Source organism: Chelonus insularis, unplaced genomic scaffold, assembly GCF_013357705.1.
Source record: "Chelonus insularis isolate UGA/USDA-ARS -01 unplaced genomic scaffold, ASM1335770v1 contig_130_pilon, whole genome shotgun sequence".
Lineage (NCBI taxonomy): Eukaryota > Metazoa > Arthropoda > Insecta > Hymenoptera > Braconidae > Chelonus > Chelonus insularis.
In genome coordinates this window covers 903,710-927,807 of record NW_023276371.1, presented here as the reverse complement: position 1 = coordinate 927,807, position 24,098 = coordinate 903,710, and the positions used below count along the sequence as shown (strand labels likewise).

General features: G+C 29.9%; 7 protein-coding genes across 11 annotated transcripts; 4 read left to right on the top strand and 3 right to left on the bottom strand.

Moving 5' to 3' along the window:
* Window positions 1–135: 135 nt before the first annotated feature.
* On the top strand, window positions 136–2,697 carry Dbp80 (putative ATP-dependent RNA helicase Dbp80). Its single transcript, XM_035091684.1, has 9 exons — window positions 136–259; window positions 341–415; window positions 690–889; window positions 972–1,064; window positions 1,139–1,356; window positions 1,426–1,603; window positions 1,669–1,909; window positions 1,988–2,150; window positions 2,223–2,697. The coding sequence occupies exons 2-9, from the start codon at window positions 356–358 to the stop codon at window positions 2,474–2,476; spliced, it is 1,407 nt and encodes a 468-aa protein (XP_034947575.1). The 5' UTR covers window positions 136–259; window positions 341–355; the 3' UTR covers window positions 2,477–2,697.
* Window positions 2,698–2,713: 16 nt separating this feature from the next.
* On the bottom strand, window positions 2,714–6,013 carry LOC118072070 (heat shock protein 60A-like). The gene is made up of 4 exons (XM_035091671.1): window positions 5,899–6,013; window positions 5,557–5,716; window positions 3,892–5,200; window positions 2,714–3,808 (listed from the first exon to the last, which is right to left on the bottom strand). The coding sequence occupies exons 3-4, from the start codon at window positions 5,198–5,200 to the stop codon at window positions 3,405–3,407; spliced, it is 1,713 nt and encodes a 570-aa protein (XP_034947562.1). The 5' UTR covers window positions 5,557–5,716; window positions 5,899–6,013; the 3' UTR covers window positions 2,714–3,404.
* LOC118072094 (10 kDa heat shock protein, mitochondrial) lies at window positions 5,671–6,963 on the top strand. Its single transcript, XM_035091708.1, has 4 exons — window positions 5,671–5,793; window positions 5,881–6,094; window positions 6,291–6,452; window positions 6,612–6,963. The coding sequence occupies exons 2-4, from the start codon at window positions 6,092–6,094 to the stop codon at window positions 6,753–6,755; spliced, it is 309 nt and encodes a 102-aa protein (XP_034947599.1). The 5' UTR covers window positions 5,671–5,793; window positions 5,881–6,091; the 3' UTR covers window positions 6,756–6,963.
* Window positions 6,958–8,626, bottom strand: Sas10 (UTP3 small subunit processome component Sas10). The gene is made up of 3 exons (XM_035091696.1): window positions 8,540–8,626; window positions 7,849–8,456; window positions 6,958–7,768 (listed from the first exon to the last, which is right to left on the bottom strand). The coding sequence occupies exons 1-3, from the start codon at window positions 8,554–8,556 to the stop codon at window positions 7,011–7,013; spliced, it is 1,383 nt and encodes a 460-aa protein (XP_034947587.1). The 5' UTR covers window positions 8,557–8,626; the 3' UTR covers window positions 6,958–7,010.
* A 346-nt stretch (window positions 8,627–8,972) lies between these two features.
* LOC118071813 (mitochondrial import receptor subunit TOM20 homolog B-like) lies at window positions 8,973–9,977 on the top strand. Its single transcript, XM_035091232.1, has 3 exons — window positions 8,973–9,359; window positions 9,507–9,772; window positions 9,860–9,977. The coding sequence occupies exons 1-3, from the start codon at window positions 9,233–9,235 to the stop codon at window positions 9,902–9,904; spliced, it is 438 nt and encodes a 145-aa protein (XP_034947123.1). The 5' UTR covers window positions 8,973–9,232; the 3' UTR covers window positions 9,905–9,977.
* A 199-nt stretch (window positions 9,978–10,176) lies between these two features.
* On the bottom strand, window positions 10,177–12,152 carry l(3)02640 (porphobilinogen deaminase-like protein l(3)02640). The gene is made up of 4 exons (XM_035091220.1): window positions 11,697–12,152; window positions 11,421–11,493; window positions 11,153–11,336; window positions 10,177–11,059 (listed from the first exon to the last, which is right to left on the bottom strand). Exons 1-4 carry the CDS (start codon window positions 11,757–11,759, stop codon window positions 10,291–10,293), a joined length of 1,089 nt encoding a protein of 362 aa, XP_034947111.1. The 5' UTR covers window positions 11,760–12,152; the 3' UTR covers window positions 10,177–10,290.
* A 352-nt stretch (window positions 12,153–12,504) lies between these two features.
* cyst (rho guanine nucleotide exchange factor 18 cysts) lies at window positions 12,505–23,442 on the top strand. Of its 5 annotated transcripts, none has more exons than XM_035091191.1 (15): window positions 12,505–12,697; window positions 13,023–13,120; window positions 14,055–14,372; window positions 14,455–14,828; window positions 14,909–15,058; window positions 15,148–15,326; window positions 15,762–15,908; window positions 16,224–16,302; window positions 16,384–16,495; window positions 16,614–16,803; window positions 18,159–18,215; window positions 18,298–19,822; window positions 19,903–20,082; window positions 20,159–20,874; window positions 20,963–23,442. In XM_035091191.1, exons 2-15 carry the CDS (start codon window positions 13,081–13,083, stop codon window positions 21,258–21,260), a joined length of 4,365 nt encoding a protein of 1,454 aa, XP_034947082.1. In that variant the 5' UTR covers window positions 12,505–12,697; window positions 13,023–13,080; the 3' UTR covers window positions 21,261–23,442. The 5 variants fall into 5 exon arrangements, with proteins under 5 accessions (XP_034947082.1, XP_034947091.1, XP_034947066.1 ...); XM_035091200.1 differs by having other exon boundaries at window positions 15,759–15,908; window positions 20,981–23,442; XM_035091175.1 differs by having other exon boundaries at window positions 15,759–15,908.
* Window positions 23,443–24,098: the final 656 nt, after the last annotated feature.

Sequence of the window (24,098 nt, the reverse complement as noted above, 5' to 3'; positions counted from 1 at the left end):
AATAACTTATTCATACTGACCATATTTTTATTCAAATTATAAACTATGAAAAAAAATGAATAAATTTGTTACTATTTTTATGCAAAACTATTTGATAGATATATGTTTATTTTTCTTTCTCAATAAAACTCGTCCGTTTTTACACAGCATTTACTATATGTATACACACACTGAAGAACAATAGTATCTGTAATACATTTGCAGATGTCACTTTTCTTTATAACTTGATTTGATCCAACTTGATTCTTGTACTTGAACGGTAAGAATTTGATTGTCGCGTTTTATAATTGTTTAAAATTTACTGGAAAAATGATTATATAATTGAACATTTATTTTGCAGTGTGACTAGCAAATAATGGCATCTGCACAAGTCGATTGGGCAAAAGTAACTGAACAAGAACAGCTTTCAAAAAGTGTAAGTTTACTTAGCATCAATGACGTACCTAACCTAAAAATCGTTTGTCTTTTATTAAGACAAATACAGAATGCCATTAGATCTCTTAAAAATGATTTAATTATCACTGTATTATGTTTCTTTGTAGTATTTACATATTTGTTAGGAAACCCTTGACAAAACTTAACTGACTGTGCATGATACGTAATCAGTATATGGTCCTGATGATGCTTCATCATTTAAATGAAATGTTATATTTATTATTGAACATTAAAGTAATAAATAATTTTTATAGGTTACAAGTTTAACCCTCAATAATGCAAATCCCAACAACGACGATGACGGTGTTGATGGGCCAATTTCACCGGCAGAGAGATCTTTACTTCAAAAAATAATTAGAAAAGGTCTTGTTGAAACAACAAAAGATTTAGAAATACAACGTAAAGATCCATCTTCACCTTTATATAGTGTAAAAACCTTTGAGGCACTTCATCTGTATGTTTTTCAATACTTTTACAAGTTCTGCATGTGAAATTCAGTTATTTTATTCTTAATTATTATATATTTTTCACATTAGTAAACCAGAATTATTAAAAGGCGTATATGCAATGGGTTTTAATGCACCATCGAAAATTCAAGAAACAGCTTTACCTACCCTTCTAGCTGATCCGTAAGTTTAATCTTGTTTAGATAATTACTGTTTCACTATCGTGCGATTAATAAAGATTAAATTTCATTTTTCAGACCACAAAATATGATTGCTCAGTCTCAATCTGGTACAGGCAAAACAGCAGCATTTGTTCTCGCTATGCTCAGTAGAGTAGATGTGGATAAGCATTATCCTCAAGTGCTTTGCTTATCGCCAACTTATGAATTAGCAATACAAACTGGTGAAGTCGCTGCTAAAATGTCTCAATTTTGTCCGGAAATAAAAATTAAATATGCAGTAAGAGGAGAAGAAAGTAAATAGATTTTTCTTTATTTCTAAATAATGTTTTGAATCAGTTAATGATAAATATTTTATCTTTCAGTTCCTCGTGGTACAGTAATCACAGATCATATTATTATCGGTACACCTGGCAAAGTTTTGGACTGGTCGCTGAAATTTCGATTTTTCGACCTAAGTAAAATTTCTGTATTTGTATTAGACGAAGCCGATGTTATGATAGCAACGCAAGGCCATCAAGATCAGTGCATCCGTATTCACAAGTAAGTAACTTATTTGATGTGTAAATGTAAAGCTATTTATTAATACAATTTTTTCTGTATTACAGGATGCTTCCTAAGTCATCATGTCAAATGATGTTTTTCTCTGCAACATATGAACCAGATCTGATGAAATTCGCTGAATTAATCGTTAGTAATCCTTTGATAATACGATTGATGAAGGAAGAAGAAAGTTTAGATAATATTAAACAATATTATGTTCGATGCAAAAATCCTGAAGAAAAATATACTGCTATTTGCAATATCTATGGTGTGATTAGCATTGGACAAGCTATAATCTTTTGTCATGTACGTTTCTATTTTATATACATGAATGAATGCGTTTCAATGAGTATATGATTTTTAATTTTATTAATAATTTTATAGACTCGAAAAACGGCGAGTTGGCTAGCAGAAAAAATGACTCAAGATGGACATACTGTAGGAGTATTATCTGGTGACTTGAATGTTGAGCAAAGAATTGCAGTTTTGGATAGATTTAGAGCTGGAATGGAGAAAGTTCTGATAACGACTAATGTTTTAGCTAGAGGTGAATATAAAATAATTTTTTGAATAGTAAGTAATTAAAGGTTCTATAGTTATAATTGTATTTGTTAATTAGGTATTGATGTCGCACAAGTAACGATAGTTGTCAACTTTGATCTTCCTATTAACCAAAATCGAGAAGCTGACTGTGAAACATATTTACATAGGATAGGAAGAACTGGTCGATTTGGAAAATCTGGAATTGCTATAAATTTAATTGATTCACCACACTCGATGAAATTATGTCAAGATATTGAAAAACATTTTGGTAAAAAAATACATTATTTGGATGCTGAAGATGCTGAAGAAATAGAAAAAATTGGAACATAACGTGTATAAGCTTGAATGTTTTTTTTTTTTAATTTTCTAACAATTTTTCAAAAACAAAATTTACTGTCATGGCATTTTTCATGGTTAATTTACTCAATTCATAACAAATAATATAACGTGTCTTATGTAAATACTTTTTCAAGCTATACATTATGTTCTAAGTACTTTTTTTAATGAATACTGATAATGATAAAATATTATAAAATAAAGATTAAATATTAAGCAGATAAATGTAGTTTAAATTTAATTTTTATTTATACTAAGAATGAAAAATAAACAGTTGTTTTCTTCATAAAAAAATGTTCTGAACACTATAGTACGAACGAATTAACATTTTTACATTACAATTCTTAGGAATATTTTTTTTTAATAACAAAATAACAGATTTAAATGCAAGAAAAATGGAAATTCTTACAAGAAAAATATGGCTCATATGAATTTTTATAACCTTAACGTATAAAATAAACAATTCAGCTTCTTGTGCTTACATTCCTCATTCTCATGTACAAAACATTCATATCATGTCTGAAATTCTGAATTACGAAAAAGATGTTAAAAGGCAGCTTTTTCCATCATGGTAAATTACATATTAAAATGATTTATTCAATCTTAATGTAAGATTAACTCTAAATGTCAATGTTCAACGGTTTCTTAAGAGTGGCATGGCTTCAAAGAGGTAATCTCTATTTATACAAAACTTTAAATAACAGGAACTGATACATATTTTGTTGTTCATTTTAAGTGAAGCATTGTAATAACTTATATTACTATTTGAAAAGATACGTGAAAATAATTAAAATCTAATTATACAGCTAAGTTGTGATTTTCTATCAGAATCGTTGTATAGATAAAATAAATATGGATCCTGTTATTTATAAAGTTCTATCCCAGAATCACACTCAGTCTCTGAAGACGGTCATTTTTTATTTTACATTCCCATACCACCCATTCCACCCATACCACCCATACCTCCCATACCAGCCATTGGATTTGCTGATTCTTCTTTAGGAATTTCGGTAACTACAGCTTCTGCTGTTGTTAATAGTGATGCTACTCCAGCTGCATCAGTAAGTGCAGTACGAACAACTTTTGTTGGATCTATGATACCTTTTTCAATCATATCAACATATTCATTGTTCATCGCATCATAACCAAGTTTACCTTCCATCACTTTAGCGACAACAAGACTTGCATCAACACCTGCATTAGATGCAATTTGATGACACGGTTGACGTAAAGCATTTTCAACTATTTGAATACCGGTAGCTTGATCACTGTTACTTGGTTTGATATTTTTGAGAGCTGGTGCACATCTCAAAAGAGCAGTTCCACCTGAAAAATTAAAAATATAATATTTTGTCATACGTATATTTATAATTTATTTGAAGATAATAAAATATGTAAATGATAAATACCTCCAGGAACAATGCCTTCCTCAACAGCTGCACGTGTTGCATTCAAAGCATCATGGACACGATCCTTCTTTTCATTAACTTCAACCTCACTGCTTCCTCCAACTCTCAAAACTGCAACACCAGCTGATAGTCGAGCAAGCCGTTCTTGAAGTTTTTCCTTTTCATATTCAGATGTGGTCTCAGCAATTTGATCTCTGAGTAATTCAGCTCTCTTGTCAATATCTGCCTTATTACCTTTACCCTTCAAAATAAGAGTATCTTCTTTGGTAATAATAATTTCGCCTACTTGTCCCAAATCACTAGCTGTAACATCTTCAATTTTAACTAAATTAGCTTCGTCTCCAAAAACAATTCCACCTGTCGCAATTGCCATATCTTGAAGAGTTGCTTTACGATTATCTCCAAAACCAGGTGCTTTGACAGCAGCTATTTGAAGACCTATTTTAAGTCTATTGAAAACGAGTGTAGTAAGTGCTTCTCCATCAATATCTTCAGCAATAATAACCAAAGCTTTACGCATAGAGTTAGCTAATTCTAAAGCTGGAACAATACTTTGAATAGAGGAAATTTTCTTTTCACTGAAAAGAACTAATGCATCTTGAAATTCAACCTTTGCACCCTTTGTTGAATTAATAAAGTAAGGAGAAATATAACCACGATCGAATTTCATTCCTTCAATAACTTCAAGTTCATCATTGAGAGTTTTGCCATCTTTGACAGTAATTACACCTTCTTTTCCTACTTTCTTCATTGCATCTGAAATAAGTTGACCTACAGCAGTGTCTCCGTTAGCTGAAATTGTAGCAACTTGAGCAATTTCTTCAGGTGTTGTAACAGTTTTACTCAATTTTTTCAATTCATCTTTAATTGTGTCAACAGCCAACATAACTCCACGTCTAATTTCAACTGGATTAGCTCCTTTGCTAATTTTTTCAAAACCTTCCTTAGCTATTGCTCTAGCTAAAACTGTTGCAGTGGTAGTTCCATCACCAGCTTCTTCATTTGTATTATTAGCTACATCTTGTACAAGCTTGGCACCAATATTTTGGAATTTATCTTTTAATTCAATGGCCTTAGCAACAGTTACTCCATCCTTAGTGATCTTTGGACTACCCCAACTTTGCTCGATTATAACATTACGACCTTTAGGCCCCATTGTAACAGCTACAGCATCAGCAAGAACGTCAACTCCTTGCAACATTAGAGCTCTTACGTCTGGACCAAAACGTACATCTTTAGCATAAAATCTTCCTTGTAGCTGCATTTGCTTTGATGCTACAGTGCGTAACATTTTCGGTAATCTGTACATCTAAAAGTACAAGATAAAATGGTTAATTTAATTTTTTTTATCATCATGATTAAAAATACGAAAGATAAAGAAAGTATGGTTATGTATAATAGCCGCATGGAATCAAGCTTAACATGAATAATTCACAGCATCTCGATAAAGCAACTACATAATTACATTGAATAATTGAATAATATATCAGAATAAATCATTCAGTATTACTATTTAATTCAATGATCCTTTCAAAAAGGTATCAACGAAGTAACACGCTAAGCCGGCACAGTTCAATTATTTTTATTAATACTGTACTTATAGCTTAATAGCAAGAAAAAATTACAAATTTTTATTATTTCAATCTTGATAATAAAAAAATTTACCTTTGTTATGTAGATTATAGATGCTTTTGAATAAAATTGAGAAGATTTGTTGAATAATTGCAATAATACGTTTCGTGCACGTTGCTTTTCTCACAGAATGAGAATAATACGAACCTTGGTAGTATCACATGGACGATTCATCCCCTCTTTAGAATATTACCTAACATTAACTTACAACATTTTCAATTCATTCATAAGATTATTGTTTAAGTAAGAGCTAACATTGAATGAAAAAAGGTGTAACTTTTATTTTTATATTTTTTAATATTTTTTATAATAACTAAATGTCATTGTTATTAATAAATTCCTTAAAAATCATTAAAGTTCTAGAAAGTACTTTACCATTTATGACGCAATCTTGACCAAGTAACCAATCAGCTTTCATTGAACAGCACTCAAAAAGTTGGAAGCTTCCAGAAAATCCAAGGGAGATGGGAGTGCACAAGCAGAGTTAGGTTACTTCAGACAACGTGTTCGCGTGGTTACCGGTTAGATCTCCAATAGTACGCATTTTATTACTGACAATTAATTGACAATGGTAAGTAATTGATTGACTGACATTAATAATTATAATTAACTAGTATTTAATTATATCTTTCATTCATCATCATTCACAATTGATAATTCAAAAAAATATTGATTGATAGAAAAATTTCGTAGTATTGCATCTGAAGAATGATTAGTGATAAACATCTTCGACAATTTATAATAATTAATTTGATTTATTATTACAGGCAGCAGCAGCTAAAAGATTGATTCCATTGTTAGATCGAGTGCTTGTACAGAAAGCAGAAGCTATCACAAAAACGAAAGGTGGAATTGTTATTCCAGAAAAAGCTCAACAAAAAGTTCTCAGAGGTACAGTTGTAGCTACTGGACCTGGGTCTAGAAATGAGGTAAAGTTTCTTGATTTATTAATGGTGATTATCTTTAAAAATTTTTACTCCATTAATTTAAGTTTGCTCCAAATAAATAACTCCATTCCTCATAGCCTTATTCAACTGCTCTATTTTCCAATTTCACTGTAAAAATAATTTTATTTTACTTTTTTACAGCAAGGAAATCATGTGCCCATGAGCGTAAAAGTTGGAGACACTGTTTTACTTCCAGAATATGGTGGTACCAAAGTTCAGTTAGAAGAAGATAAAGAATTTCATCTTTACCGTGAATCTGACATTTTAGCCAAAATAGAATCCTAATTAACTTTTTTAAATACATTTTTAGGATCATTTCTGCAACAAAACCGTTTATTCCTAAGACAATGTTCAATGTACCAGGATTGCCATTGTATTTTCAAACATAATTAATGTTATGTTAAAGTTAAAATCTATTATTTTCTAAGTTTGTTACTTTATAGACTAGATTGTTTCTTACATATTTTCAAATAAAAAACAACACTTATTTCAATTTTAGGATAATTTATTTTGTAATACAAACTTGTTACAATATACAAATTATTTCAATTTAATACCCTTCTTTACACTAGCCTTGATACCAGACATTTCACCTGAATATTTATTAATTTCCTTCCTGACTTCTCTTACTGCTCCTTTTCTACGAATTATTGCTTTGCGATACTTGAGTCTATGCTTAACGCGTGGATTACGCAATTCCTTTTTACGATATGGAGTTAAGCCTTTGTTCTTCGCTATCTCATAGGTGATGGGACGTTTTTCCTCAGGGGGTATTTCTTCTGATAAACTTAAGTCTTCTTTTTCATCTTCTTCAGCTTCATCATCACTATTGTCGTCATGCTTATTAACATCCAAATCAAGATCATCAGATAATTCATCTACAATTTCAGATATTACTACTTTTTTCTTCTTTTTGCGATTAATGTTATTGTCTTCATCAACTAATGGTCGTTTTAGGATAGAATTTTGGATTTCAGTATTGTCTGCAGTTTTGTAGATAGGCTGTTGATTCTTATGTGCATTTAAGAGTTGTGACACTTCAGTTAGAAGATCACCTTGTCCTTCATCAAGTTGATTCAATAATTGACGATATTGTGCTAGTCGTTTAATAACTGGATGTCCAGCAACCGATATTCTTTTTGATTTAAGCATTAAATAAAATGATACATTAATACAATAATTTAATGTTAATTGATACTTTGTTTGCATATAATTAACTGTTGGACAATTTTCAATATTTAAATCTTTTATAAAATTGAAGAAAGGTAAAATAATATCCTTTATTTCTTTTAGACGATCTGAAAGAATAATAATAAAAAATATTTATTAAATAATTGAATATATAAGTGAAAAAATAAGTATACAAATATGTATTTACCTTTTAAATCTGTTACCACAGGTTTGAATTCAGGATTTTCTTTCTCAAAGAAGCGAAGTTTTTGGTTTAAACTCATCTTGCTCAAATCCATTTTAACCACATCTTCGGATTCATCTGTTTCTTTTTTAGTTGAATCTTGGATCAATTCAAAGCCAAAATCTGCATCATCCAATTGTTCAGCTAATCTTTTCTGAATATTAATAGCCTCACGTTCTTCTTCCTCAGCCGCTGCCATGTCCTTTTGGTTTGAAGTAGCATAATCAGGATCAACATAATCGGTGTAATAATATGCTTTCTTCTTTTTACCCCAAGCTCTTTCATCTGGCAGATCATCATCTTCTGGATGTTCAATATCAGATTCCATTGAATTTTTTTCATCATCATCATCATCATCATCATCATCATCAGCATCAGCATCATCATCATCTTCCATATTTAATCCATAAACTTCATCCTCACTATCATAATTTGTTGGAATACGTTTTTGTCTAACTTTTTCAAGTAATTTTTTTTCGGAATCTGATAATTCATCATCACTACTTGTTATATCATTTTCATCATACTTAGTAATAACATCATCCTCATCATCCCGTTTATTTCTTTTCATTCTAAAACAAATACATTTAGAATAAGCATTATTATTACAATAAATTATTTCAATTTAATAAATCAATAATTTATAAAAACTTACCCTTTTTTTGAAGGCATTATTATAAATAATTAGTAATATTGCTGTTAGTTTGTTGAGTGACAAGTTGTATACACATGTGACTCTTTCATAACCTAAAAGAAAAACAGAGTTCGTTGAGCCACGCTGGATTGGTTGAAGATCTAACCTTCAATACACATTACTGATGGAGGTTATAATAGAAAGAAAGGGACAAACAAAAAAGACTAATTTATAATGAATTTAATTATAAAAAATTATTCATTGTTTCTCTTATCATTAAATTATTATATTATTAGATTTTTAATTTTAATTCATTTGATTTTTGAATATTCGCGGTGGCAGCCATTTTGATGATTCATAGTCGGTTAATTAACCGTTAAAATAGTTGCAAATGGAAAAGTTGGTAATTTTCCATTACTCAGTCGACATATTCAGACCTTATCTTTAGTGTATGTGTCGACACACATGCATAACATTTATCTAATTTTCCGTCTCTAAACCTTTTGGATTGCTTGAGATTTTATTTCATTGCTCCATTGTGCTCGTTATATTTCACTCTTCCTTGAATTAGTGTGCTTTTCGGCTTCTTTGGAGAAGCTGTAGCACGTTCTAAAATTGTTAATTTTAATTAATATAATTATTCTTATTTAAGATTCGCATTTTTGGCAATGTGGATGTATTGAATTTTTTTGATAATTCAAGTTACGATATAAAATGACTATGATTTCAAAGGCTGCAGTAGGCATTGCGGTTGGAATTGCTGGACTATTTGTTGGTTATTGCTATTACTTTGATAAAAAACGACGAAATGATCCGGATTTTAAAAAAAAACTTCGTGAACGTAAGGAATATTTTGTAAAAATAATTGTATAGCATTATTTTCTATATTTTATGATAAATTATTCATACAAAATACTTCTATGGTAAAGAATTTATTTTTAGTTTTAATTTTTCTGGTTTCTCCAATAAATCATATTTTTTTATTTAGGAAGACGTGCCAGGAAACAAGCTCAAAAAGCTGGATCTCAGATTCCTGATTTAAAAGATCCAGAAATTGTACAAAAATTCTTCTTACAAGAAGTTCAACTTGGTGAAGAGTTGCTTGCTGGTGGTGATTTAGAGGGAGGAATTGAGCATTTGGCTAATGCTGTAGCTGTATGTGGACAACCACAAGAGCTTTTAAGAGTCCTTCAAAAAACATTACCACCTGAAGTTTTCCATTTGTTATTGCAAAGATTACCTGCAGTTGGGCAGGTACTAGCTTTTTTTTTTAAATATTTCTAAAAATTTAAGTCCTAAATAATAATAAATTAAATATTAAAAATTTTTTTATCATTTCAGAGGCTTGTATCACAAACAACAATGGCTGATGAAGATGTCGAATAATTTGCTCTATTTTGAAATGAATAAGATGTTGAAAACATTACCATTATTAAAAAACTAAAAATAATTTACAGCATTTATGATCTATAAGTTTTTTTTTATTAACAATAATTAGAATGCACAAAATCATGTTCATATAAATATAAATTTATTCTTTCTGTACATCATGAAAATTTACCAACATTTAGTAGCAACAGTTGAAATAATAATAACAATAACAACTATAAATTGTTTACAATGAAATACTTGGAAGAAAATTATTTGTTTTTCGTCAATTAAACTAAATAATTTTAATATACAATTCAAAAATGAATATTATCAAGTAGATTGTGTTTTTCAAAAATAATTTACATTATTATTTCTATAACCCAGTCATTATTATCCATAAACTATGAATTTAAAATTTCATTTCTCGCTTTAGACATTACTTTCAAAGCATCTTTTTCAATTAAACTATTGGCAACAGCTTTACCAAGTTTTTCGGCACCCAGAAGACTCATATCACTAATATTCCCTGGAACTACACTACAGTAGAGACGTGGTTCTCGATAAGGACATTTTTTGGGAGGTTCATTACTATCATTGTCTGGTAAATACAGTTTAGTAGTCATTTTATCTTTAATAAGAGTTTGACCATCAAGTGACCAAACTGCTCCAGTAATAGTTAGATTTTTTTCAACTAACGAAGAAGAAACAGCTACAGGTGCCGAACATCCACCACCTAGAGTTTTAAGAAAAGAACGCTCACAAACGCACCGTAGAGTTGTGTCAACATCAGTGAGTGGCTCCAAAAGTGATAAAATTTTCCAATCAGCTTCACGGCATTCTATTCCCAAAGCACCTTGACCAACTGCATATAAACCTTCATCATCAGTTAATTCTACATATTCACTTATACGATCTTCCCATCCCATTCTTTTAATTCCAGCTACAGCTAAAATAATTGCAGCAAATGGCCCATCTTCATCATCTAATTTTTTTAATCTAGTATTTAAATTGCCTCGTATACTTTGGATTTTAAGATGAGGCATATTTCGTGCAAGCTGTGCTGACCGTCTCAGAGAACTTGTTCCAATTACACTTCCTTCGGGTAACGTTTTTAATGTTTGACCTTTCATTTTTTTGGACATAATAACTGCATCTCTAGGATCTTCTCTCCTTATTATTCAAAAAAATACAATCACAATTGAAATTAATTAAATTTTTAATTCAAATACATGATTAAAAGAACAAAGAGAAAATGAAACTTACTTCATAATTGCACCTAAGACCATACCTAATGGCAGCGTTGTTGGTAAGTCTTTAAGTGAATGTACTACAAAATCGACATATTTATTCTCAAGTGCTAACTCTAGTTCTTGGGTAAACAAAGCTTTTTCACCAATTTTAGGTAATGAAATATCTAAAATTTTATCTCCTTTTGTATTCATTGTAACTGCAATGAGAAAGTTTCAAATCAATATGTACTGAAGTCAATTTGAATATATTTTTTTTATAATTAGATTTAACTTTTACTTACCAATTTCAAATTTATTTTTTGGATACAAGTCTTTTAAACAACTTATTACATGATTGGTTTGGATTAAAGCCAACTAGAAAAATTATATTCAATCATTAAATCATAATCGACATAAGTTAAAATATACTTGTGAATATTATTGTAACGTTTAAAAATATAATTCGTAGTAAGATATGATTTATAAATACGGTGATAGTAGGAGAATAAAAAAAAATTAATTAATAACAATTATACACTAATGTATTCTTGAAGAAATAATTACTAATTTCCACTTACTTCACTTTTCCTTGATCCAACTTTTATTACGTCAACAACTGAATCATCATTTTGCTCAGACATTGTTGGTATAATATAAAATATAATTCAAATATATAAAAAAACAATTAAATATCCTTTATAGAAATAGAAAATGACCTATCTCGATAATAAACGAACTTTAACGTCATCAAAAACTTTCACCATTTACGAACTGATTATAAAAATTAGAAACAGATAATGAAATTCAAGTTTTTTTTAACTTTTACATGAATAATTCACAGTCACTGACACTGCAGCAGATTGTGAATTTAAAATATTGAAAGTAACTAATGTTATTGTGACTACATTCTAGTCCAAATTCTTAATAGTTTCTTAAAAATGGATAGGCCATAACTGTTCTGTTGCAATACGTGGAGTGAAGGCTGGTGATGGACAATGACTCGATAGACTCAAATGAAAACATCATCGTCATTCCTTTCTCCTTTATCCATTCTTATCGACTGTAGAATAATGAGAAAAATTTTAATCCACATTTTCTTACATGCTATCAATAAAAAATATTATCTGTAATAAAAAAAACTTATGAAGCTAAAAAAGTTGATATTTTTTTAATGAATTATCTTTAACTGTAAATAATCTGAATATAATTTATAGATAATTATATTTAATCTTAATTTAGAAATTCGCGCCATCAAAACCGGATATGGTCACGCCTCGAAAGTCACTTAATCAAGATATGTATTCCGTTTTTGTCGCGACCGGCGTATTTTACTTCTCTACACGTCGTTCTTTGCAAGTTCATCTTTATTTAGTCAATGCACGCACAACACCAAGTCTTGGCAGGATATATTTTATCATCGTGTCAGTGCATGCGTCCTCTGCATATAGAAAATGGTTGACGCGTCTCTATATTTACGAACAACATTTTATTGTTGGAATAATATGCACTAATATGGGAAAAACGTTGACTTCATAGGTCTAGTGACTTGAAATATTTTTATAAATAAATCTTCAACTGGGTAGGTACTCGTTAACAGGATTATAAGTAATTCAGGATAATAAGATGGCCAGCCTACCTGTCATCGCGGCTTTCCTTGGCAACAAGTGTCGTTTTTACTCCGGAAACAATAAATCAACTATTAGCTTGCGCGAGATGTTCAATATGCTTTTACATATTCTATTTCTTAATTAAAATGTATATATACATAATTATATTGTATGAACAATAGTAATACTTTATGTTAAATATAAAAAATGACTCAATTATATAGCTGATCTTTAATCATCATGTGGAAAAAAAATTTTACTCTAAAAATTAGTAATTGAATAATTGTTTATTTACAGTTGGTGTGCATCAATATCTGTGAATATTGGACTTAATTAAAAGTATTAGTGGAGTAAAATGGAAAAACGACAGGAAGGACTTGCTCCATTTTCATCAGGTGAGTTGTGCATATTTAATGATGTGCAATATTATTCTTTCACGTACTCTCAACCACTATTATCAGTCAAATGAATATTAATTAATTAAATTTACATAAATAATAGTATTTTTTGTAAATTTTTATTTCATTTATATTATTTCAAGTTGATCAATTTACTGGAAAAATATATAATAAAAAAAAAGGTATATACACAAAAAATTGAACCGAATGCGAAAAGCGGAATTTTTGCGATTTCATTTGACCTAGAGGGTTGGTTGGTATACTTGGCAATATGTATAGTACATATACATATACATTAGGGGTAGTAAGCGCAAAGTCGCGGATCAATTCGTTGTTTAGTCTTACATTGAATGCAACAGTATCTTTTAGACTCTCTGGTAAAGCAGAACAATTTTCGATGTCATCAATTATTTATTATTAGTCATAAAAGCATATTGATAGTTTAAATGACACCATTATAATAAGTTATCTAAATTAAAATTTAATTTCAAGTGAATCTATTTTATAAATATACCGTTTTTTTTTATAATTATGACGTACACTTTATATAATTATCTGCCATTTCTAAATTTCTGTGTAAATCTCATTGAAATAATTCCTAAAAATAATGAATGATTAATAGTTAGTATATTTAAAAAATATCGAAAAATAGTGAATGTACACTTGTGACCTGATTTTGATATAACATTTTCTGTGATTATTAATGTGAAATACTTCAGGATAGACGTCTAGTCATGCGACGAGTTTGTTTGTTCTTTGTATAGAACGAATGCATACGAAAAGGGATGTGGCATATCGGTTTTCTCATATCTTGATAATTTCTACTATTCAATATTCAGTGCCACAATGTCAAAATTTTCTATATCTAAACGACTGAATAAGTACATAGAATTATGCCTTTGTTATGTAGAAAACTGTATTTTATTTACAGACGAATGTCCCAATAGTGGAGAAGATAGTGACGAAGATGTGATTACGGATTATTTAGGATCTGAACATACTGATTGCAGTCATGTATCAGTTGTCAATGGTGATTTGGCGGTTTTAAATCTGGATGACGGTAGCCATTCTAATATTGAATATACCAAAGATAATCCAGATATTGCAATGTCAGAAAATAGTGAGGATCAACGTCACCGCGATCTTCCTGTATTGGAATCCGGTATGAGAAATCAACCAAATCCACTAGTTCCGATTATTAGTGTGACACCTCATTCGCCAGGACTTGCAAAACATTATCCTGTTCTTGGTATTTATTCAAATTATTTATGTTTCATTTATATATTTATATTATAAGAGATAATTTAAATTAATTTTATTTTTTATAACAGAGGATAATCTCCAACAACTTCATGAAATACATAACAGTATTCAACGAATGCGTGATTTAACATTGTGCACTTTGGGATATGGTAACCGTTTATCTCAAAATGATCAGCAACAAAGATTGAGTTCTTCCTGCCCTTCTCTTTGTCCTTTAAGTTTAATAGGCAAAGGACGTACAGGAGATCGAGGTCCTGGCTCTGATCCTGACCTTGCTAATTGTTCAACTAATAGTTCGCCAACGCATTTTCCTATAACAGTACCACAATTACCATCAGAAATGTTAGGTGTTGATCGTCGTCGTAGTTGGACTGATCTTGAAGAAACACGACACGCTCGTCATCGTTGTCAAATACAAAGTCATCTGCAAGCACAAAATTTGGTATTTATTTAATGCCAATTATACATATGTTTTAATAGTTGATATTTTTAAAATTCTTATTAAATAATTCATATTTCCAGCGACAAAGAAGTATTAGTCTCAGTAGTCTAGATAGTGAAATAGACCTTGAATCAGACAGAAAACTACGTTCCCCTTGTGTTAGTGTTACAAATAGATCATGCAGATCTCAAACTAGTACACACTCGCTCAATGAAGCTGACCTCGTTCAGGTAAAAAATAAATATCATTTTCATAAAAAATTATTATCATTTTACATCTTAAGGTGTATTTTAAGTAAAATAAATGAATTTATTTACAGAAAATATTAATTAAAAGGGGTAATCATCAAAGGTCAACTGAAACATCAAACTTGCTACCAGGAGTTACAGGATCTCGTTTACCCCTTCAAAAGTCAATTTCAACTCCTTCAATTATTACCCCACCAGGTCAAGCTTTACTCACGGAATCAGGAACTCGAGTAGCCCCCTCATTAACAGAGTATGTAAAATTTAATTATTATTCGATTAAAAGATATATTCATGTCGCTAGCATTGATACGCAATCACTTTCGAATATTTTCTTTTCTTCTGAAATGATCACAAATTTCTTGCTCGATTCATGAGTGCTTGAATCAATTTTTGACACATTTCAATTCTATGTAGATCAGCATGACAATGTAAAAAATTTAGATAAATTTTTATTTACACTTTTATCTCGATGAAATGATAATTTCACATATTTCTATTTAAAAGTTATTCATAATTTAATTATGTAAATTTTATAAATACTTATAAGTATATTTGTATCACTAAAGTGATGGAAGTTTATGTTTTCGCACATTCTGTCACTAAATTAGCTTATCGCGATTTAAACGTGATAGAATAGTTTTGTGTGTTGCACTGTACTATTTGCTATGATCGTGCATGACAGCAGACGACACGAAAGAACTGAGAAAGGTAGTGGAAGTGAGACTGAGACTGAGGATCTTCATACTGCCCATAATCATCCATTCCATGAAGATTTAATCCGTGAAGATGCTGTTAATGTTCAGGCATCTCTCGATGAACTGATTATGACTGAGTGAGTACTAGAAGTATTGTAATAGATTTTATAATTAAAATATTTTTTTTACAATACTTATTCTAATACTTGACTATTGTATAAATGGTTTCAATGATCAATGAAATTATTGTATTTATAATATTTAAATTTATCATTTTTTTCATCACTCAGTGTCATTAAGACATTGCCATAAATTATCATATAGTCATTATTTCAAGCTTATCAATATTACATCAAGCTTAAGCGCTTAAATTATTTTTTTTTCTCTTTCGTTACTAATTTTTATAAATATTTTGAAGCCATTTGTTAATATATCTGTTGAAATTATTACAGTGGTACGGTATATGATGACAGTCATCCAGAAAAAACACGAAGAAAGAGAGGTTCATCATTATTTTTTCGAAAGAAGAAAGTATGTATTTAATTATCTTATATTATCAATTAATATAACTTACTTCTATTTATAATAAAATAATTTTTTTTTATTTCCCAGGGGAAAAAGGTTAGTCACCATTGGGTAACAATACCTGCTGGATCTCAGGGAAATGTAATATGCGACATTTGTATGAAACAGCAAAACAATAAATCCATTTTTCAATGTGAGAGTACGTATTTATCCTTTATAAATTAATATATATATAACTAAAATATAAAAATATGTAGTTTAAATCATTATTATTTATAATTATGAATATTTTGACAGAATCTTTTACTTTATTACAGATTGTGGAACTTTTGTGCATCAAAACCAGTCATGTAGAGATCAAATTTCGACAGATTGTTCAAAAATAAAAAATAACTCCAACAAAGGAGCTACCAAGTCAATATCAAGTGCATCTATCGTATCAAGCAGTGGACACGTGAAACGAGGTTCAACGGCTTCTCTTCCACCTTCTAGTTCATCAGGAAGCAAGTAAGTTTTTGGTATTGTTGTTGATAACTAGTCGATTATTGCATCGAATTTTCGTCTTCATAGTACAAGTTTCGCACGCTGCCGATGCACAGTCACACAGAATTTGAGAGTTTGTAATTCATATTTATTAAAATATAACAGAAATGATTATTTAATTCAATATTTTTATTAGATAACTACTGAATATGAAGAAAGTAAATCTATTTTTAAAAAAACTCTGAAATTCAAAATGACTTAGGAGCTTTTTTATCAAGAATTAATTTAACAATTTTACAACAAATTCATAAACCGTTAAAAAAAAACATTGATAGTCGTGTCATAAATTACACAAATTTTCGGCTAATATAATTATAAAATGAATTAAATAAATTGGCAAATAATGCAAGCAATAATGGATGAAAAAAATAAGTCAGGTAATACCGCGGTAAATAAAAACATTAAGTTGCGCTAATGCAATGTGTGCTTTTTCCTTCCTCCGTGCATTTCCTCCCGTTCTACTCTTCAACAAACCGATCAATCTAGCGACAGTAAAAGGGAAATTAGCACCAAGAAAACAGTGACAAGCTACAGCCCTTGGCGGCGTGTTGCTACCAAGCTTGGAGTCAAGTAAGTCGACCCAGATATCTCACAATGTGTCTCACTTTTCCTTATCGAATCGTTTACATTCGTTCTCCATTCGTGTTTCGTGCCCTAAATGTATCTTTTCAAAAATAATGCCGAGACGCAAATTGATCTTATCGCACATTATGTCACTCGCTCCGATTGACCGGCACATAGTACAAAATTAAATAACATTTCCTTGCCTGCCTGAGCTTTTAAATCGCCTGCTTGTTGTATATCACATTTATTTATCATTAGATTTTAAACTATTTCAGCGATTATTTATATTTGCAGAAATTCATCTTCTTTCATGTTATAATTTACTTAGTATATAAGTTTACTACTAGTTTGTAAGCAAACATTTTCAGCAGCAACAACTTGATCGTTAGTTCTATGATTGTATTTATTGATAAAATATATTACAAGGAAATAACGACTGTCTCGTTATTTTTGTACTTTCCTGAACCTTCTCTATAGAAGGTGTTTAATTCAATTATTGACTATGTATCTTTTTGCTATGTAGTTTTACCTATTCTGAATTTTAATCAATCTAACTTCAATTATTACAGCTGTAAAAAAGTGTTTAGGAATTCTCACTCATCAATGATTATAAAAATATTCTATTTTTTATATATATATATACATAATTTGGAACGATAAATTGATTATTATTTTGTTCATCCGACCGATTTGTTAACCCAATCGGAAGGACTTTGTTATGCAATGACTGATGCATAAAGAATTTTTTTTTACAGTCAAATAATCAGCGAGGAAAAAGATGGTGATAGTAGCGGTCATCGTGATAATTCTAGGTAAGTTAGAATAATGTTAAATAGAATTTTATATTTATTTTAACATAATATTTATGGAAAACTATTTTTTTCTTTTTTCAAGTGGAGTGGAAGAGTTTGACTTTGGAGACGATGTACACTTACTTACAATAAGTGATATTGAAGGACTAGATCCAGAATTAAAATTAGGAAATGATGAACCAGATTCATGGACAGCCGCAGTTGGACGTAGTGATGCTTTACGACTTGTTGATAATAATGATCGTGAAATAAAACGACAAGAGCATATTTATGAATTTATATTGACAGAAAAGCACCATTGTCTTGTGCTTTTAGCAATGGATAGAATATTTGCGGAAGGATTAAGACGACATTTTAGACTTGGAACAACAGATTTAGAAAGAATGTTTCCTAGATTACGTGAATTAATTGAAATTCATTTACGTTTTTTACTTAAATTACGCAAACGTCAAAGTGCTCATCCAGTTGTGCCAACAATAGCAGATATCCTTGTTGATCAATTCTCTGGAGATAATTCAGTTAAAATGACAAGTGCTTACGGTGAATTTTGTAGTCGACATCGAGATGCTGTTGATACATACAAGTATTATTTACGAATGGATGCTAGATTTGCAAGATTTGTTAAATTTTGTCAAACAAATCCGTTATTGAAAAAGAAAGGAATACCAGAATGTATTTTATTTGTTACACAACGATTAACTAAATATCCACTTTTAGTTGAACCTTTAATCAAAACTGGTACTGTAAATGATGAGAAAGAAAATTTACGCAAAGCTTTGAATCTTGTTAAACAAATATTAGGTGATGTTGATGCTTGTGTTGCAAAAAAAGAACGAGAAGATCGAAAACTGGAAATTTACAATAGAATTGATGCCAAGTCTTTTGCTAATCATCGTGGATGTAAATTTAAAAAATCTGATATAATGGCTTCTAATCGAGCACTTAGGTTTGAGGGTACTGCATATTTGATGCAAGGAAGAGGAAAAATGGCATCAGTAGTAGTTGTCGTATTATCTGATATATTATTTTTTTTAGCAGAAACACGAGATCAAAAGTATGCTTTTTTTGTTCCGGATAATAAAGCGGGAGTTGTTTCTCTACAAAAATTACTCGTACGCGAGAAAGCCGGTCAAGAATCTCGTGGTATTTATCTTATTAGCAGTAATCCAGCAGAACCAGAAATGTTTGAATTAAAAGTTCAAAAACCAAAAGATAAACAAATATGGATCCAAGCAATAAGATCAGCTGTTGAGGCTTGTCCACAAGATTGTGAAAATGATTCTTTAGATGAAGGCACTATTGGCGAAATACTTGGAACAAGATCATCTTCTGCATCACTACTTTCAGCTGATGAAAGACAACGTATTGCCAAAGTAAAAGAAAATCACATTCTTAGTATAGTTGGTGAATTGAGAAAAAAAGATACCGAGCAGGCACTTTTGTTGGAGGAAAAAATGGCTCTGCAGATGAGGTTATTATATGCAGCCAGCGTTTGGAGTGAAAATGACAATGAAAATGAAAAAACAGAACGTTATGAGAAGGAAATACCTGATTATACACGATTAGTTCGTGGAGAAAGTACTGAACCCACACAATTATGGCAAGAGGTAATACTATGATTATTCTTTATTCATAAAAATTATTTGGGTTATTGAAATCATTTACTAATAAATATATTGAATTAAAGGTTGTTATAGCAGTACAAGAAGCAACTCGACTTGCTAGTTCTTTATCATTTACTGCAGGCGGAGGTTCACTATCTAGAAGTTTAAGTTCTGCCGGTGAACGTCACAGTGAAGCCTATATACCACCATCTATGTGTGTTCCTCGACGAGCTGAAACATTTGCTGGATTTGATCATAATAAAGTAAGTTATTTTTGAATATGTATTATTAATTAATTATACATTGGTAATAATTTTAAAAATATCAATTTATCATTAGGAACGTTATCCATGGCGAGATTCGGCAGCATTACATTCCATGATGATTCCACCAAAACCTTGTGATAATTTAAAAGAAGGAATAGAAAAAAAAGAAGATGATTGTTCTGAAGTAAATAAAGATCAACAGTTGGCTGCAGTGAAATTGTCACATTATGTTTACACATTACTTTGCATCATAAGTAATCAAATGACAACAATTGACAGTTTACATGCTCAACTTGCAGCGTGTAAAGAAGGTGGATTTGGTAAATTTTCAGGAAGTAGACCAAATCCTAATCGTCAGTTGGAAGAATTGAGAAATTTACAAGATCAGTTGAGTCGAGAAAAAGCTGCATTTCGAGCATCCAGTCAACAGGAGAAAAAAGAATTGCAAGATGAGCGCGCTGAACTTTCAAGACTTCGTGAACAGTTGGCTGCTGAACAACGTGATGTAACACAGCAACGAGATCAACTATACAGACGACTTGAAGCTCTGGAACGACAGGGTGTTTCTTTGGTTGCACCATCCACAGCTGGGCCAACAATAACTCACGTATCTCACACTAGTCAAGGAAGTGATTCTCTTCAATCTCGAAAATCATTACCAGATGCTAAGAGAATACCATTGAATTTAATTAGTGCTACAAATCAGCAAAAAGTTCCGAGCAGTCTGCCTCCAGTGAAGCAACAACTTCCATTAAAATTGGCCAGCGGTAGCAACAGTAATAGTACCAGGTGAAAATAATTACAACTATGAAATGGCGCATGCGGTGCTTTATTTTGGGCCAAGTTAATCACTATCGATACTTTCGACTGAGATTAGTGTTCGATATTTTCATAGGAGTGGCAGTGCCGGATGTAATAACAGCCCGGATCGTCACTCGAGGACGGGAAGTAGTCCTGCGACTGTAACAAGCTCGGCCTACTCATCGCCAGAATTGGGTAATAATCATAATAATGGCAATCATTCCTCAAATCGATCACTTCGTATCACACGTTCACCCCCAGAGCCATATCATCATCAGTCACAACAGCATTTACAGCCTTTACATCAACAATCATCTCATCAACAACGGCCAGAGCCACAGCAACCGCTTGAAGAAGAAGTTATTTTTTTCTGACGGCTCTTTCGCTTTGGCCGAAAACATTCTCGACCATCTCGCGCTCCTACAAATACACCCGCGACATTGACATCAACACCTACACCATCACGTAGCCAATCTAAAGAGGCTCAATCTCGAAGTCGAGTTAAATCTTTTTGACTTTCGAAATTTTAATAATAGATTGACAAATAAAATAATGAATTTATTTACAACTCTAACATTAATAATAATTATTAATTGACTTTTAGCTTTTGCAAATAGTTATATAGTCGATGTTAATACGCATTTAAACTCTTATGAGTTAATTTTTAAAAATAATGATAAAGGAGAGAGATATAAATAAATAAAAAAAAACAGAATACAATAACAAATTTCAATCAATGAATAATTGAAAAACTGAATAGAAAAAAAAACCGGGATATAAGTTTCAATAAGCTGAATTGATAAAAAGTATTTCAAATGAGTATTAATAACTATTTTGGGAAACATAGAATAGCTCGTCTTGTTGCTTATTCACTTATTGTTAAATCGACTGAAAGTTTTAAAAACATTTACATTCATCCAGAATCCAGAAATAATTGTTAAAAATTGTGACATAACTTATTAGTAATAGTGATAATCCAAGTTTTTTTTATTCTAATTCTAATGATAAAAAAAACAAAACTTATTACATAGAAAAAGGGTATTAAAAAAAAAAAATAAAATAAACAAGTTCTTTTTTTTTTTGATTTTATGTAAATTTGTAAATATGTGCAGTGTGTATTTTCAATCATCTTTATCTATATATAGAGAACATTCAAGTATTTCTCTTATAAAGCAAATATTTCACAAACTAAAAATGTGAATACAAAGATAAAAAAAATTTTTTTGTTCATCTTCAGAGTAATGTAACACGATGATAATCGATAATTCAGTATTGAAACCGCGCATGTTACTAAAAATAAATTAGAAGCGATGTATTTGAAAAATTTTAGTTATACTCTGAAACCAATATACTACTATGATGCATTTAAAATATCGATAACTCATTACGTACTAAAGACAAAATTCAATTGATTTTCATTTAGAAACTCATTAATTCAATGGTAAAATATAACACTCTAGTATAATCAAGTGAATTTAAAAGTTATAAATTAGTAATCGTTATAGCTCAATGAAATATTACATAATATTTTATTACTCATTTGATGAAAATATTTACTGTCAAAGTATTTTGAAAAGGACACAATAATATTTGGTCATGAATGTGCCTCAATTTTCATTTATATACACTAAATATTGTTCTTTTTTTTTACTTTTTTATTATTTGTCACTTTTTCTACAAGATTGCTCCATTTTAATAAGTTTTTATTAACCAATATACTAAGGGAGCTGATCCTTCAGGCATTTATAATTTCTGTATACATTTTAATAATCAATTGATAATCAGTACGAAAAAAATGAGGAAAAGATTCTATTAATGGGGATCATGAGTAATTCTTACTCCATTATAGAGTAAGAAAGTTTGGATTATCCACTGCCATTGTTGTTATTTAATGATTTTTTAAGATAAACAAATTTATTTATTACATTATACAGACAGTAATATTAAATTATTAAAATTTCACAATCTACACTTGAAAATCAGTTATTAACTTTAAAAAACAAAGCTGATATAAAAATTAATTAAAAGAACGGGTAAATATAAGTGGAGTATCGTTTTTTTTTTGTATTTTTTATTATAAACGTTACAACCAGCGTGCCAGTGTGCAATATTGATTGATCATTTGACTTATTTGTAGAGGCTAGAGAAAGAAAAAGAGAAAGAGAAAAAAACGATTCGTACTTAATTGATACGTAATAAATCATTGTTAAACAGTTCTAGAAAAACATAATTAATAATAATAATAATTGAAAAAAGAAACAAAAAAAAATTATCTACAAATCAATCGTGGTGACAATAGATTTTATCGTTGTACCGTATGTGTCGGACAAAAAAATTTATTAATCGTATGTATCGTGATATGTTATCCGTGAAAACTTGTTATTATTGCATTGTTGTGTATGTATGGATTAATGAGAATATTCGTTAAAAATTTGTATTTAATGATATTTAGATTAAGACAACTTTTCAGGCAAAAAATGTGGTAGAATAAGAATGAAGTCATTCTAGTATTTGTAAAGAGGAAAAAAATATTTCAATACATCTTAATAATTAAAAGCAGCGTAATCCTTTGCGCTTATGTTAACAACTTAAAAATCTATCTACTGTATTAATAATATAAATTAAATTGAATATAGTATTCTTTCATGCAGTAAAAAAACTGATAATTATAATATGTCATATATTATTCAATCAAATATTTCAATGATAGCTGACAATCTTCGAGAGATTTATTTTAATTGATATCTATGCTCACGGCCTATTGAATTTAGCTTTTTATTGAAAATTATTTTGCATATATTTCGCTTAATTATTCTAAATAGAAAGAAATTAAAAAACAAAAAAATAAACAATGCAAATGGGATAGAGTCCATAAAATGACTATTAATGAAAATTTCAAGATTACCTCCAGTATGATGAATTCTGGAGAAAGTATTTTTGTATTCTTATTCTATACACTTTCACTTGAAATCTATGGAAACTTCTATTATTATTGTGATACTGAAACTATTGATAATTGCTTCACACTTAAATTTGATTGATAATCATGTGATTCAAATATTTTATAAAACAAAGTATCACGTCTAAACATATTTCTCTCGTTGAATATTTATAAAAATTCACTTAAAAAGTTATTAAAAAATTTTAACGCAAAAGAATTTACAAGATTATTCCTATAATGATCTTTTTGTCAAATTAACATTTTTTTTAAA

Excerpts from the sequence above, each read along its gene's own strand:
- Dbp80 (XM_035091684.1), top strand. The coding sequence starts at position 356 with ATGGCATCTGCACAAGTCGATTGGGCAAAAGTAACTGAACAAGAACAG. Across the intron at positions 416-689 it reads AAGAACAGCTTTCAAAAAGT|GTTACAAGTTTAACCCTCAA; the intron begins GTAAGTTTACTT and ends TAATTTTTATAG. Across the intron at positions 1,065-1,138 it reads CCTACCCTTCTAGCTGATCC|ACCACAAAATATGATTGCTC; the intron begins GTAAGTTTAATC and ends TTCATTTTTCAG.
- LOC118072070 (XM_035091671.1), bottom strand. The coding sequence starts at position 5,200 with ATGTACAGATTACCGAAAATGTTACGCACTGTAGCATCAAAGCAAATG. Across the intron at positions 3,809-3,891 it reads GGAAGGCATTGTTCCTGGAG|GTGGAACTGCTCTTTTGAGA; the intron begins GTATTTATCATT and ends TTAATTTTTCAG.
- LOC118072094 (XM_035091708.1), top strand. Across the intron at positions 6,453-6,611 it reads GACCTGGGTCTAGAAATGAG|CAAGGAAATCATGTGCCCAT; the intron begins GTAAAGTTTCTT and ends ACTTTTTTACAG.
- Sas10 (XM_035091696.1), bottom strand. Across the intron at positions 7,769-7,848 it reads TGTGGTAACAGATTTAAAAG|ATCGTCTAAAAGAAATAAAG; the intron begins GTAAATACATAT and ends TTATTCTTTCAG.
- LOC118071813 (XM_035091232.1), top strand. The coding sequence starts at position 9,233 with ATGACTATGATTTCAAAGGCTGCAGTAGGCATTGCGGTTGGAATTGCT. Across the intron at positions 9,360-9,506 it reads TAAAAAAAAACTTCGTGAAC|GAAGACGTGCCAGGAAACAA; the intron begins GTAAGGAATATT and ends TTTTTTATTTAG. Across the intron at positions 9,773-9,859 it reads GATTACCTGCAGTTGGGCAG|AGGCTTGTATCACAAACAAC; the intron begins GTACTAGCTTTT and ends TTATCATTTCAG.
- cyst (XM_035091175.1), top strand. The coding sequence starts at position 13,081 with ATGGAAAAACGACAGGAAGGACTTGCTCCATTTTCATCAG. Across the intron at positions 14,373-14,454 it reads AAAACATTATCCTGTTCTTG|AGGATAATCTCCAACAACTT; the intron begins GTATTTATTCAA and ends TTTTTATAACAG. Across the intron at positions 14,829-14,908 it reads ATCTGCAAGCACAAAATTTG|CGACAAAGAAGTATTAGTCT; the intron begins GTATTTATTTAA and ends TCATATTTCCAG.